The 15548-nt window shown below is 37.4% G+C and overlaps 1 protein-coding gene across 13 annotated transcripts in view; it reads left to right on the top strand.

Moving 5' to 3' along the window:
- The window catches only part of LMLN (leishmanolysin like peptidase), a 149279-nt gene that overhangs the window by 9376 nt on the left and 124355 nt on the right, over positions 1–15548 (top strand). For all 13 annotated transcript variants that reach the window (XM_045037061.1, XM_045037062.1, XM_019839909.3 and 10 more), the window contains 4 exons: positions 9595–9692; positions 10984–11014; positions 12118–12200; positions 13245–13359. In XM_045037061.1, coding sequence (XP_044892996.1) covers positions 9595–9692; positions 10984–11014; positions 12118–12200; positions 13245–13359 — 327 coding nt within the window. The remainder of the gene's footprint in view (positions 1–9594; positions 9693–10983; positions 11015–12117; positions 12201–13244; positions 13360–15548) is intronic.

Below are 15548 nucleotides of genomic sequence, written 5' to 3'. Positions count from 1 at the left end.
TCATTTAGAGGGAGCCATCATGTCCTACCACTCATTGTCAATTGCAGACCCAACAGGAAGTGATGGACCTTGCATATGGATACTGCTTCACTATCGCAGCGAGAGGAAAAATGTTTTCTTCTTTCCCTGGCAGTAGCCCAGCCAATGAGAGACTGTCACAACTCAACCAATGTATACTTCAAAATCCCAGTTTATTCCAGTGGACATTTTGCTTATAACAGCCCCCCAGTTTCCCTTTTTTCTCTATAAAAGAGTATTCCTCTCCTTTGTTCTTCAGACTTGCCTATGGTTTTGTTGTAGCTTGCTTGTCCCTGATTGCAATTCTCTGCTATTCCCAAATAAACCAGTTTTTGCTGGTAAAATAACCAGCAGTTTTATTTTTAAGGTTAACAATGTTCACCAACAGGAAACTCTACAAACCCCATCCTTTTGGGTATTATAGAGGCTTGATTACAGAGACATTGGTAGATTAAATGGTCAGCCATTGCGGGGGGTGGGGCTGGGTGTCTCAATTGGTAAGCGCTCTACTCTTGATTTCAGCTCAGGTAAGATAGAACCTCACATTGGGCTTTGTACTGACAATGGGGAGGCTGCTTGTGATTCTTTCTCTCCCCCTCTCCCTACTCCTCTCCCACTCACACTCTTGTGCTCGCTTGCTCTCTCTCAACAAATAAATATTTTAAAAAATTAATAAATCATTAACCATTAGTGATTCAACTCAATCTGTAGCTCGAGGAGGAGATGGAGACCTCTAATCACATGGTTGGCCCTACTGGCAACTGGTCCCTATCCTTAGGTGCTTTCCCAAAGCAATCTCATTAACATAACAAGACAGCTTTATCACTCTCATCACTTAGGAAATTCCAAGTTTAGGAGTTCTGTGCCAGAAGTGGGACAAAAACCAAATACATACTTCTTACTGTAAGTCACAGTAACACAGTCTGTAAAGTCTGTAGCAATGTCTCCTGTTTCATTCTTGATATAGGTAATTGGTGTTCTCTTTCTTTTGATCGGTTTAGAGGTTTATCACTTGTAATAGTCTTCTCAGAAGACTTCTCAAAGACAGCTCTTGATTTTATTGATTTCTCTTTTTCTGTTTTCCATTTAATTGATTTCTGCTCTTTATTCTGCTCTCTTTGAGAGTAATTTGTTCTTTTTCTAGTTTTTTAGGAAGCTTAGACCATTAACTTGAGGGGTTTTTTTCCCTAATGTAAGTATTTAAAGGTACAAATTTTCCTCTAAACACTGCTTTAGGGGCGCCTGGGTGGCGCAGTCGGTTAAGCGTCCGACTTCAGCCAGGTCACGATCTCGCGGTCCGTGAGTTCGAGCCCTGCGTCAGGCTCTGGGCTGATGGCTCGGAGCCTGGAGCCTGTTTCCTGTTTCCGATTCTGTGTCTCCCTCTCTCTCTGCCCCTCCCCCGTTCATGCTCTGTCTCTCTCTGTCCCAAAAATAAATAAACGTTGGGGAAAAAATTAAAAAATACTGCTTTAGCTGTATCCCACAAATATTAATTTGCTATAATTTTCTTTTCGTTCATCTAAAAATATTTTCTAGGGGCACTTGGCTGGCCTAGCCCATAGAACATGCGACTCTTGATCTTGTGGTTGTTGAGTTCAAGCCCCCCTGATCAGTGTAGAGATTACTTAAAAGTAAAGTCTTTATAAAAATATTCCCTAACTCTTTTGTGACTTCCTCTTCAACTTAAGGGTTTAGTTTGTTGTTTTACCTTCAAACATTAGGGGGTTTCCCAGTTTTCTTTCTGTAGTTGCATTCTAGTTTAATTTTGTTATGGGTAGAGAACATACTTTGTATGATTTGGGTTTTTAAATATATTTTTAAGAGGTGTTTGTTTATTTTTGAGAGCTCAAGTGAGAGCAGGGGAGGGGCAGAGAGAGGGAGACAGAGGATCCGAAGCAGACTCCAGCAGAGAGCCCCATGTGGGTCTCGAACTCATAAACTGTGAGATCATGACCTGAGCCAAGTCAGATGCTTAACCAACTGACCCACCCAGATGCCTCAGGTTTTTTATATTTCTTAAGGTTTGTTTTATAGCCAAAAATGTGATCTGTTTAGGTGAACGTTGCATATACACTTGAGAAGAATACACATTCCACTATTGTGGGGACAAGTGTTCCATAAATGTCAGTTCAGTCAAGTTAGTTTTTGTGCTATGCAGATCTCCTATATCCTTACTGATTTTATCTTCTGGTCTGTCTTGATTACTGAGATAAGAGTGTTTAAGTCTCCAGCTATAATTGTGGATTTGTCGGTCTTTCATCTTTCAGTTTTTGCTTCATGTAGTATGAAGCTGTGATGCTAGGTGTTTACACTTTTCATTTTATTTTATTTTTTAAAGTTTATTTATCCTGAGAGAGACAGGGAGAGTACAAGTGGGGCAGGGGCAGAGAGAGAGAGGGAGAGAGAGAGAATCCCAAGAAGGCTCTGCACTGCCAACACAGCCCAGTGTGGGCCTCAAACCCATGAAGACATGAGATCATGACCAGAGCCAAAACCAAGAGTCAGACGCTTAACCAACTGAGCCATCCGATGCTCCAGGTGTTTACACATTTTAGATTGTTATATTTTCTTGTTGAATTGATCCATTTAGCACTAAGTATTATCCTTTTCTTCATCCCTGCTAATATTCCTTGTTTTGAAATATACTTTGTCTAATACTAATATAGCCACTCTGGCTTTGTTTTTATTAATGTTTACATAATATGCCTTTTTCCCATTCTTATACTTTCAACTCTTTTATGTTTTTATAGTTAAAATGGGTTTCTTACAAATAGCAAATAGTTGGATCTTGCTCTGTTACTTAGTCTGACAATCTCTGCTTTTTAATAGGAATGTTCAGTCTGTTTACATTTAATGTGATTATTGACATGGTTGGATTTGGGTCTGCAGTTTAGCTGTTTGTTTTCTTATTGTTTCACTTTTTTGTTTCCTCTGTTTTTCCATTAGTTTTCTATTTTGATCTGTTGACTTTTTAGCTATATCTCTTTGTTTTTCTTTTTCTTTTTTAATGTTTATTTGAGAGAGAGTGCATGTGAGTGGGAGAGGAGAGAGAAAGAGAGTGCATGCAAGAGTGAGAGAATCCCAAGCAGGCTCCATGCTATCAGTGCAGAGCTGAGACAGGGCTCAATCCCATGAACCCATTAGATCATAACCTGAGACAAATTCAGGAGTCAGATGCTCAACCAACTGAGCCACCCAGGTGCTCCACTTTGCTTTACTTTTTAAATTGAGGTGTAATTAACCTACAATAAAATGTGATCTATTTTTGAGTATTTGTGCTAAATGATTACAATATGTATCTTGTATTTATGATAATATTCATGTTAAATATAGGAACTTTTTAACACTATAGTTCCCTTTACACCCTGATCATTTTGCTATTTTTTTTTTTTAAGATTTTTATTTTTAAGTAATCCCTATGCCCAACATGGGGCTTGAACTCACAACCCTGTGATCAAGAATCACATCCTCCTTGGGGTGCCTGGGTGGCTCAGTCGGTTGAGCATCCAACTTCAGCTCAGGTCATGATCTCACAGTTTGTGAGTTCGGGCCCCTTGTCGGGCTCTGTGCCGACAGCTCAGAGCCTGGAGCCTGCTTTGGATTCTGGGTCTTCCTCTCTCTCTGCCCCTCCCCAACTCATGTGCACATTTGCTCGTGCTCTCTCTTTCTCTGTCAAAAATAAACATTAAAAAAAAATTTTTTTAAAGAATCACATGCTCCCTGAAATCATTATTACACTGTATGTTAACTAACTTGGATTTAAATTAAAAAATAAATTAAAAACAAAACAAAAAAAGAATCGCATGCTCTACTGAGTCAGTCAAGTGGCCCCTTTTAATTTAAATATAGATAGTTGACACAATGTTATATTAGTTTCAGGTGTGATTCAACAGGCTTATACCTTATACTGAGCTCACCACAAGCATAGCTACCATCTGTCCCCATACAGCGTTACTAGAATACCACTGACTATATTTCCTATGTTGTACCTTTTATTCCTGTGACTTAAAGATTCTATAACTGGAAACCTGTATCTTCTACTCTCCTTCACCCATTTTACCAATCCCTTCACCCACTTTCCCTGTGGCAACCGTCAGTTTGTTTTCTGTATTTCTATGTCTGATTCTGCTCATGGTTTATTCATTTGTTTTCTGTGTTAGATTCCACTATTTTGCTATTGTTGTAATATATATTACCTCTGCATATATTATAAATATCACAATTACAATTTTATAATTTTAGCTTTAAGGAGTTAATGTCTTTAAAGAAATGAAATGTGTGTACAATTGTGTTGAGAGTCTCTAAGACCACCTCAAGGTTTAGTGATTTGCCAGAGGACTCACAGGACTCAGTATATAGTTGTACTCACAGCTAAGATTTATTACAGTGAAAGGATACAAAGGATAATCAGCAAAAAGACTCATGAAGCAAAGACTGGAGGAAACCAGGCACAAGCTTATAACAGTTCTCTCCTAGAGGAGTCATATAGGACATGCTTAATTCCTTTAGCTGTAACTTGTAACAAGCACAAAATGTGAAGCTCATCTGACCCCGGGTATCCAGGGTTTTTATATGAGATTGGTTATGTAGGCACAATTTTAGTCACTAAAATTCCAGATTCTGAGGAATAAACAGCTGTTCAGCATAAACTATATTATTTCTATTAATACTTCAGGCATAATGAGCCTACCTTATCACTTAGGGAAATTTTATATCATTGTAGGTAACTGATTACCATTCAGGTTCCCAGACAAGCAAAAGAGAATGTTTGTGCCCCCTCCAAAATTTATATGTTGAAATCCTAACTCCCAAAGTGATGATTCGGAGGTGGGATCTTTGGTAGGTGATTAGGTCATGGGAGCAGAGCCATAATGAATGGAATTAATACTCTTATGAAAGAGACCCCAGAGAGCTCCTTTGCCACTTGTGCCAAAGGACACAGAAAGAATATGGCCTTATGAAACAAGAAGGGGGCCCTCACCAGATACCCAATCTTTATACACTTTGATCTTGGACTTACTAGTCTCCAAAACTGAGAAATGTATTTCTGATGTTTATAATACCACCCAGTTTATGGTATTCTATTATAGCAGCCTGAACTAATACAAGATCCAGGATACCATCTAGTGTCATTTCCATGACCATGAAGAACTTCCTTTAGAATTTCCTGTAGTGCAGGAAATGAATGTAGTGCTGATGGTAAATTCTCTTAATTTTTATTAATCTGAAATATATTTATATCCTCTTCATTTTAGCAGGGTAGTCTCATTAGATATTGACTTTCTTTAGCACTTAACTCTTTATTCCATTGTCTCTGGTCTCCTTTTTTTTTTTTTTTTTTTAATTAAATACTACTTTTTAGAGCAGATTTAGTTTTGCAGAACTGATAAGAAGGTACAGAGATTTCCCAAATACCCTGTTCCCCCTCACATGCATAGTCTCCCCCATTATCAACATCCCTAACCAGAGTGGTACTTTTGTTATAATTGATGAACCTGTATTGGCACATTATAATCACTCAGAATTCATAGTTCACATTATGATTCACTCTTGATGGGTTACATTCCATGGGTTTGGATAAATGTATAATGAAATGTACCCATTGTTATAGTATCATATAGGGTATTTATACTGCACTAAAAATCCTCTGTGCTTTATCTATTCATATCTTTTCCCACCCTTACCTCCTGGCAAATGCTGATCTTTTTACTGTGTCCATAGTTTTCCCTTTCCCAGAATGTCATATAGTTGGAATCATACAGTATGTCACTTTTTCAGATTGGCTTCTTTCACTTAGTATTATGTACTCAAGGTTTTTCTATGTCTTTTCATAGCTTAATATTTCATCTTTTTAGCTCTAAATAATATTCCATCATTTGGATGTACCATAGTTTATCTGTTAGCATACTGGGGGACATTGGGCTACTTCTAAGTTGTAGCAGTTATGAATAAAGCTGCTATAAAAATCTGTGTACAGGGGCACCTGAGTGGCTCAGCTGAGCGTCTGACTTCGGCTCATATCATGATCTCGTGGTTTGTGAGCTCAAGCCCCACATCAGGCTTGCTGCTGTCAGCCTGTCAGCACAGAGCCTGCTTCAGATCCTCTGTTCCCCTCTGTGTGCCCCTTTCCCACTTGTGCTCTCCCAAAAATAAATATTTAAAAAAATCTGTGTACAGGTTTTCTGTGTACAGACATTTTGTACATAGTTTTTAACTCATTTGAGTAAATACCAAAGAGCTCAGTTGCTTAGTTGTAATGGTAAGAGTGTGTTTCGTTTTATAAGAAACTGCCGAACTGTCTTCCAAATTGGCTGTACCATTTTGCATTCCCACCAACAATGAATGAGAGAGTTCCTGTTGCTCCACATCCTTGTCAGCATTTGAGGTTGTTCTGTGGTCATTCTAGTAGATGTGTAGTAGTATTTCATTATTGTTTTAATTTGCATTCCCCTGATGACATAATATGGAGCATCTTTTCATACGAATGTTTGCCATCTGTATATCTTTTCTGAAGTGTCCAGATCTTTTGTGTATTTTTCTTAAGTAATCTCTATGCCCAATGTGGGGCTCAAACTCATGACCCTGAGGGCAAGAGTCACGTGCTCTGCTCTACTGACTGAGCCGGCCAGACACCCCTCTTTTGCCCATTTTTTAATCCAGCTGTTCGTGTTCTTAATGTTGAGTTCTTTGTATATTTTGTGTAATAGTCGTTTATCAAATGTGTCTTTTGCAAATATTTTCTGTGGCTTGTCTTCTTATTCTCTTTATGTTATCTTTCATAGAGTAAGTTTTTAGTTTTAATAAAGTTGAATACATCAGTTATTTCTTTCTTGGATCATTCCTTTAGTGATGTATCTAAAAAGCCATTGCCAAACTATGTTTCGTCTATGTTTTCTCTTATGGTATCTTCTAAGAGTTTTATAGTTTTGCATTTTATTTTTTAATAAAGATTTTATTTTATTATTATTATTATTTTAATTGTTGTTAATGTTTATTTTTGAGAGGGAGAGAGAGCACAAGCAGGAGAGGGACAGAGAGAGAGGGAGACACAGAATCTGAAGCAGGCTCCAGGCTCCAGCTGACAGCACAGAGAGCCTGATGTGGGGCTCGAACCCATGAACCATGAGATCATGACCTGAGCCGAAGTTGGACGCTCAACCAACTGAGCCACCCAGGTGCCCCTTAAGGATTTTATTTTTAAGTAATTTCTGTACCCAACATGGGACTTGAACTTAAAACCCTGAGATCAAGAGTCATATGCTCCACCAACTGAGCCAGCCAGGCACCCCTGTAGTTTTGCATTTTACATTTAGGTGTCTAATTCATCTTGAATTAATTTTTGTGAAGAATATAAAGTCTTTTTTTAGTTTCAAAAAATTTTTTATTTTTGAGAAAGAGCAAGCGCATTGCATGTGCAGGGGAGGAGCAGAGACAGAGGGAGAGTGAGAATCCCAAGCATACCCTGTGCTGTCAGCATGTAGCCTGATGGGGGCTAGATCTCACCAAACAGGAGATCATGACCCTAACTGAAATCAAGAGTTGGACACTTAACAACTGAGCCATCCAGGTCCCACAGATTCTTATTCTTTTTTTTTTTTTTTAATGTGGATGTCTACTTGTTCAGTACTATTTGTTGAAAAGACTGACTTGCTCCATTATATTACCTTTGCTCCTTTGTCAAATATCAATTGACTCTATTTATGTGGGCCTATTTGTGGGCTCTCTTTTCTGTTCCATTGATCTATTGGTCTATTTTTTTCCTTTTTTAAAAAAAATTTTTTTTAATGTTTATTTTTGAGAGAGAGAGAGAGACAGACAGACAGACAGAGCGTGAGTAGGGGAGGGGCAGAGAGAGAGGGAAACACAGAATATGAAACAGGCTCCAGGCTCTGAGCTGTCAGCACTGAACTCACAAACTGTGAGATCATGACCTGAGCTGAAGTCAGACACTTAACCAACTGAGTCACCCAGGCACCCTATTTTTTTTTCCTTTTAAAAAAATTTTAATTCAAAGACAGTTGATGTATAATACTAGTCTTCGGTGTACAACATAGTGACTTGACAATTACATACATTACAAAATGCTCACCAAAATAAGTGTAGTTATCCTCTGTCACTATACAATGTTATTACAGTATTATTGACTATATTCCCTGTGCTGTGCTTTTCATCCCTGTGACTTGTATATTTTATGACTGGAACTTTGTATCTCTTTATCCCCTTCACCTATTTTGCCCATCTCCCTCTCCTCTGGCAACTACCAGTTCTCTGTATTTATGAGTATGTTTTTTTTTTTGTTTTTTTTTTAGATTCCACATATAAGTAAAATCATGTTGTCTTTCTCTGTCTGACTTATTTCACTTAGCATAATACCCTCTAGGTCTCTCCATGTTGTCATGAATGGCAAGATTTAATTCTTTTTTTATGACTGAGTTGTATTCCATTGTGTAATACCACATCTTATTTATCTGTTCATCTGTTGGTGGACACTTGGGCTGCTTCCATATCTTGGGTATTTTTTTTTTTTTACTTGAATACAATGCTGATTTTATCCCAACTAAATAAAGCAATGCACAACTCACCTGGGCAGTAAGTTTAATTCAGGGGGCAAAGGCAAGAAACAAGGATTTTTTGTGTTTGCTTTAATTATCTGTCACTGCACATAGCTATCTTCCACACCTCCTCTCAGAAAATGCGGGCTAATAAATCCCATACAAAGGAACATAGGAAAGAGAAAAAGGGGAGATGGAATTCATCTAGCATACTGTTGAAGATGGTTTCTCCAAGTTCTCTTCTATAAACTGCTCCATCAACATGGCCCACTCTGGATTATTTTAGTATCATGACCATCTTCCCTGATTTTCATGCACAGACTACATTCTTTGGGATGAGTGGGCATGTTGCTTCCACACATAGGGCTAAAGTCTCTGGGACATCCTGGTAATTTATACTGGTTGCAGTTTGGTGTTCTGAATTCTGAAGGTTGGCCAGACTCAGAATTCAAAAGAGTCCAGAGAGACTGCTAAGTCCCTGGCCAGGAGCAATAACACCAAGCACAGTGCCAAGAACACCATGCTCACTCTGTGGCCCGCCAACTGATCTTGGCCTGCTCCTGTGCCACTGCACCATATCTTGGCTATATTAAATAATGCTACAGTAAATATTTGTCTTCTTTATTGTCAGTACCACATGTCTGATTACTGTAGCTTTATAGTAAATCTTCAAGTCAGATTATATTAGTCTTCCAACTTTGTTCTTTTCCTTCAACATTGTGTTATTTTGGGTCTTATGCTTCTCCTTATAAACTTTAGAATCAGATTGTTGATTTCCACAATATAACTTGCTCAGATTCTGATTTGGATTGCATTGAATCTATATAGATCAAATTGGGAAGAACGGACATCCTGACATTATTGATTCTTCCTATCCATGAACATGAAATATCTCTTTGTTTATTCTTTTATTTTTCTGGGTATTACACTTGGAAATTAAGTTCATTAATTTTAAGTGAGAATCTCAATTGGCTAATCTATACAATACCTTTTTAAAAATTTTTCACATATGTTCTTTTTTCAGGTCATAAATAAGGTTCATCTTAAGGCAAATCATGTTGTAAAAAGAGATGTTGATGAACATTTAAGAATCAAGACTGTCTATGATAAAAGTATTGATGAGTAAGTACACCATTATTTTGTCTTTTTAAAACTAAGAATCAAACTATTAAAGATATTTTCATCCAGAAGATCCATAGATGGAGCTATATGCTAATGCACCTTCAAGATGGAATTAAGCTAAAAATGCTTTTTAGTCTGAAAAGATAAAGGCCATGGGATATGATTAAAATCTGTATGTTATGAATAATTTAAACAGAACAGATGTGGATCTCCTTGGATGTGGTCAGTACACACCTAGAAGGCTCCTCTTCCTCAAAAAATTAAAAACTGAACTATGCTATGACCCAGCAATTGCACTAGGTATTTATCCAAGGGATACAGGTGTGCTGTTTCAAAGGGGCACATGCACCCCAATGTTTATAGCAGCACTATCAACAATAGCCAAAGTATGGGAAGAGCCCAAGTGTCCATCAACAGATAAACAGATAAAGAAGATGTGGTATATATATACAATGGAGTATAACTCAGCAATCAAGCAGAATGAAATCTTGCCATTTACAACTACATGGTTGGAACTAGAGGGTATTATGCTAAGCAAAATTAGAGAAAGACAAGTATCATGTGACTTCACTCATATGAGGACTTTAAGATGCAAAACAGATGAACATAAGGGAAGGGAAGCAAAAATAATATAAAAACAGGAGTGCTCGCTTCGGCAGCACATATACTAAAATATAAAAACAGGGACTCTTAAATATAGAGAGCAAATAGAGGGTTGCTGGAGGGGTTGTGGGAGGGGGGATGGGCTAAATGGGTAAGGGACATTAAGGAGTCTAGTCCTGAAATCATTGTTGCACTATATGCTAACTAACTTGGATGTAAATTAAAAAATTAATAAAGTAAAAATAAATAAATAAATAAAATAAAAGAAGGAACTCCTCATGAGTACTTGGAGGAAAAATAAAAGGAAGAACTGATATATGCCATAAGAACATTTACAAAATTATTAGCCAGAGGAATGATGGTGTAATTTTTCATTTAGCATAAGAGAGGTCCAGAAAACACGTAAGTTATGAATCTGTAATAGTGTATGAAGAGCTATGAGGAGTATTTGATGTCTTTCCTTATCCTTAATTTCCCAAATGAATGAGATAACATGATCATGCCTAGTGTTGTGCTTTGGTACAGAGTTAATTCAAATGCTTATTGAGGTAAATTGAGATTTTGGGGGACTGATACTAGATCCTTCCACAAAACATTCCTTGGGGCCCCTGCCAGGTATATTCTAAACAAATGAGACAGTGCTGTGCTCCAGCATGGCAATTCTTAATGTTTCATGTCTTCATTTCAGGTTGCTCCCTGAGAAAAGATACCTTGTAAAGGTATGTAATAAATACTCAAGACTTGAATTTGATACTTAAAATGGGTGCATTTTATTGTATATAAATTGTACTTAAAAAATAAATTTATCCATTTCTGTTTTGTGAATGAATAAAAAGTGTTGGTAATGAATGTATTTATCATTTCTTCAAAGGCATCTTTATGATGCACTCATCAAAACTTTTTTCATTTTTTTAATGTTTTATTTATTTTTGAGAGAAAAAGACAAAGCATGAGCAGGGGATGGGGAGAGAGAGAGGGAGACATAGAAACTGAAGCAGACTCCAGGCTCTGAGCTGTCAGCACAGAGCCCAGTGTGGGGCTTGAACTCACAAACTGTGAGCTCATGACCTGAGCGGAAGTCAGATGCTTAACCAACTAAGCCACCCAGGCACCCCTCATTAAAGTTTTGTGCTTATTTGATGCTGACCTAGTCTTCTTATTTTATAATTTGATAATAAATCAGTCTTCCTGTTTTCTTACTTGTTCTCTTATGTTTTGGGAGGAGAACATGCTGAACCTAGGTTGAAAAAAAATTTTTTTGAAATACGTTGAGAACACCATTTTCTTGGTGGAAATACTCATTCTCCTGAAGATGGGTTTATCTGATTATATGATATGCTAAAGTTGTCTTTAGAGGTGCTAACCTCCACAGTTTCTTAACTGTTACAGAGTCACACATACACATTAAGCCGATTCCTTATGGGCCACAGAAATTGGTGAGATTGAAATTGATCTTCTAAACATAAGATTTTCCTAACATAAATTCCTTACTGTTAGAATCACCTAATCAGTCTCAGATTTGAAGTAATTTAGGTTAATAATTAAGATTTATATTTTCTAATTCTACTTAAGTAGAGATAGGGAAGGAATTTTTCACTTAGTGTTCTCTCCCCAAACTCAACTAGAAAATAAGGAAATTCCTTTGCTCCTAGACTCATTCTCTCCCCTGCCCCTTACTACGCAACCTTTGACTAAATCAGTATTCCAGAATTGTAAGGTTTTTCTCTTTTTTCCCCTCAGTCGTTAATATCCTATCCTATACTTGTTTTAAATATAATTTGTCCTTTAACTATAACTCTTTTTTTTCCCAACTTTTATTTAGAACAAACTTTTTCCACAAGCTATTTCTTATTTGGAGAAGACTTTTCAGGTTCGTAGACCTGCGGGCACTATCTTACTTAGCAGGTATGTCACATTAAGTACATGTCATTTTCTTCAGTTGTTTAGTACTCTGACCTCCCCATTCTACCAGTATGGCAAATTATGAAACTCATACTAGGATATTTTATTATGTTTGTCCTTAGAGACCAAACTGCACGGTATTTAAAAGGAATAATAAAGCACCTGTTAGGTAATCATTCTTTCCCTGATTTTTTTTTATTTTGAGAGAGAGAGAATGAGCAAGGGAAGGCCAGAAAGATAGGGAGAGAGAGAATCCCAAGCAGACTTGTGCTGTCAGTGTGGAGCCAGATGAAGGGCTCAGACCCACAAACCATGAGATCATGACCTAAGCTGAAATCCAGGGTCAGACACATAACCAACTGAGCCACCTAGGGGCCCCAAGATTTTTTTATTTTTAAGAAGTCTTGCAACATAGGGCTTGAACTCAAAACCTTGAGATCGAGTTGCATGCTCCACCAACTAAGCCAGCCAGGAACCCCTCTTTTCTTGATTTTCTTTTATGATCTGCTGGATCTTATCCTAAGGTGTAGTTGTCCCCTGTTTGCCATATCTCTTTCTTCCCTCATGTGTCTATAGTATTAGCTTACGAAGTATTTGGAGGTCTGAAAACCCAGGCTAGGAGATTTCCCATGGAACCCAAATTCTTTCTTAGTCCACTTTTCTAACTAAAATAGTAATCCTGGGGCGCCTGGGTGGCTCAGTCGGTTAAGCGTCCGACTTCACCCAGGTCACGATCTCACGGTCTGTGAGTTCGAGCCCCGCATCAGGCTCTGGGCTGATGGCTCAGAGCCTGGAGCCTGTTTCCGATTCTGTGTCTCCCTCTCTCTCTGCCCCTCCCCCGTTCATGCTCGGTCTCTCTCTGTCCCAAAAATAAATAAAGAAAAACGAAGAAAAAAAAAATTAAAAATAAATAAATAAATAAATAAAATAGTAATCCTTACTAATAAACTAATCTTGCAGCTAGGCTTTTTACAATGTTTTTAACTGCTGTGAACTTCTTTTTTTTTTTTTTTTGTAATTAAATTTTGATGTACAAATGAACTAAAGACAACGTGCAACAAACCAACACCAGAAGGAAAATGATCCCCATAGATACTGTACTGGGGAATTTGCAGAGCATACAAAATGCGGCCCAGTTATAGTGCCTGAGGAACACCTCCAGGTAATCAAATCTACTCCTAGCAATGTTTTTACTCTTTAGGATGAACTGAGAAATGGAGATTTTCAATCTGTGTCACCAAGAAATTTTTATAGACTTAAGTTTGAAAGCTTTATTCTTCATTACCAAAAGTATTTTAGTTAGCTGATTTTATTCTTTCATTGGTTTTCCTATTAATTTGATAATATCTTCTTTAATTTTTTTTTCTTTTTTCCATTTATCTTATCTCTGGGACTGCTGAATCATTTCAGCTTAGAACTTTGTCTTTGTCTTCCAAAATATCTTTTTTTTTTTTTAAGTTTATTTATTTTGAGAGACATAGTGCAAGCAGAGGGAGAGAGAAAGAATCCTAAGCAGGCTCCACACTGTCAGCACAGAGCCTCATGAGGGGCTCCAGCCCATGAACCATGAGATCATGACCTGAGCTGAAACCAGAGTCGGATGCTTAACTGACTGAGCCACCCAGGTGCCCCTGTCTTCCAAAATACCATCTAGGAGGTATATACCTTAGTATTTTTGCAGGGCAATTCGACATTAGCTCTTAAAATAAAAAATATGTATGATATGCTTCAACCCAATTCAGAAACATATTCCATAAAAATACTTATAACTGTGCAATGTATATTCAAAGATATTCTTTACAAAATTATAAATATGCCTATATTGGTATTAAATTATGGTATAATTCTGTAATGGAGTACTATGCAACTGTTAAAGAATGAAGTAGATCTCTGTAGACTTGGAAAGATATTTATGCTCTTAAATGGAAAAAAATGTTATAAGTCAGTATGTGTAGTTAACCTATTTTATTTAAGAATTATAGTCAATTTAACACAGTAAAACTGAAATAAAAACATTAAAAACAAAGTGTATGTACATATATATTAAAAAATAAAAGAACTAAAGAATCTGGAAACATACTAAAATATTAATGGTTTTCTTTATGAATTGGATTGTTTGGGGCTTTTCTTTGAAGAATTATATATTTTTATAATCTGATTTTTCATATTAAACATATTACTTATCAGGATGAAGATAAAAAATTTAAATGTGTATACAAGAAAACCAATTTATTATACATATGCATTTGAAAATATGATTATTGGGTGCCTGGGTGCTCAGTCAGTTAAGCATCTGACTTTGGCTCAGGTCACGATCTCATGGTTTGTGAGTTCGAGCCCCTTGTCAGGCTCTGTGCTGACAGCTCAGAGCCTGGAGCCTGCTTCAGATTCTGTGTCTCCCTCTCTCCCTGCCCCTCTCCACTCAACGCTCTCTCTCTTTCTCTCTCAAAAATAAATAAACATCTGGGGTGCCTGAATGGCTCAGTCGGTTGGGCGTCCAACTTCGACTCAGGTCATGATCTCACAGTCTATGAGTTCGAGCCCCGCATGGAGCTCTGTGCTAACAGCTCAGAGGTTGGAGCCTGCTTCGGATTCTGTGTCTCCCTCTCTCTGTGCCCCTCCCCCACTCATGCTCTGTCTCTCTTTCTCTCAAAAAGTAAACGTTGAAAGAAAATTTTTTTTGAAGTTAGTATGAAAATATGATTATTGCTATAGCTGTTTTTCTCTGTTGAACTGTGTTCTCTAGCTACTTCCAGAAATGAATGTGTTACTGAACATTTACCTAGTAACCAAAATTAAGCATATGTTTAACTGAAGTTTACTTTGTAATTTTTATTAAGTTTTTTGAAGCTCAGTAAGGCTTTTTGGACCCCTATATTTTGGCACTAATACAACTAACTTATTCCGCTTTCATTTCTTTTCTCAAATTTCTTGAGTATAAAATGTTTTAGGGACATGTTTGAAAATTAAAACAACTTCTTAATTACATATCCAGCTTTTTTCCCAAGAAATTTAGAGACATTTTAAGACACATTTCTTTGCTTTTTTTCTAAGGTATTTTTGTTTGTTTTTAATTCTCTTGGCTTTTCCAAATTCTGCTACTTATCTACTTGGGGGTGGTGGGGGGAGAGCCTGATTAAAAAAAAAATTTTTTTTTTTAAATTTAGTTTATTTTTGGGGCGCCTGGGTGGCTCAGTCGGTTAAGCATCCGACTTCAGCTCAGGTCACGATCTCGTGGTCCGTGAGTTCGAGCCCCGCGTCGGGCTCTGGGCTGATGGCTCAGAGCCTGGAGCCTGCTTCCGGTTCTGTGTCTCCCTCTCTCTCTGCCCCTCCCCCGTTCATGCTCTGTCT

This window comes from Felis catus, chromosome C2 (genome assembly GCF_018350175.1).
Source record: "Felis catus isolate Fca126 chromosome C2, F.catus_Fca126_mat1.0, whole genome shotgun sequence".
Taxonomy (NCBI): domain Eukaryota; kingdom Metazoa; phylum Chordata; class Mammalia; order Carnivora; family Felidae; genus Felis; species Felis catus.
The sequence above is the reverse complement of the archived record's forward strand: the minus strand, read 5'-3'. Positions and strand labels throughout refer to the sequence as shown.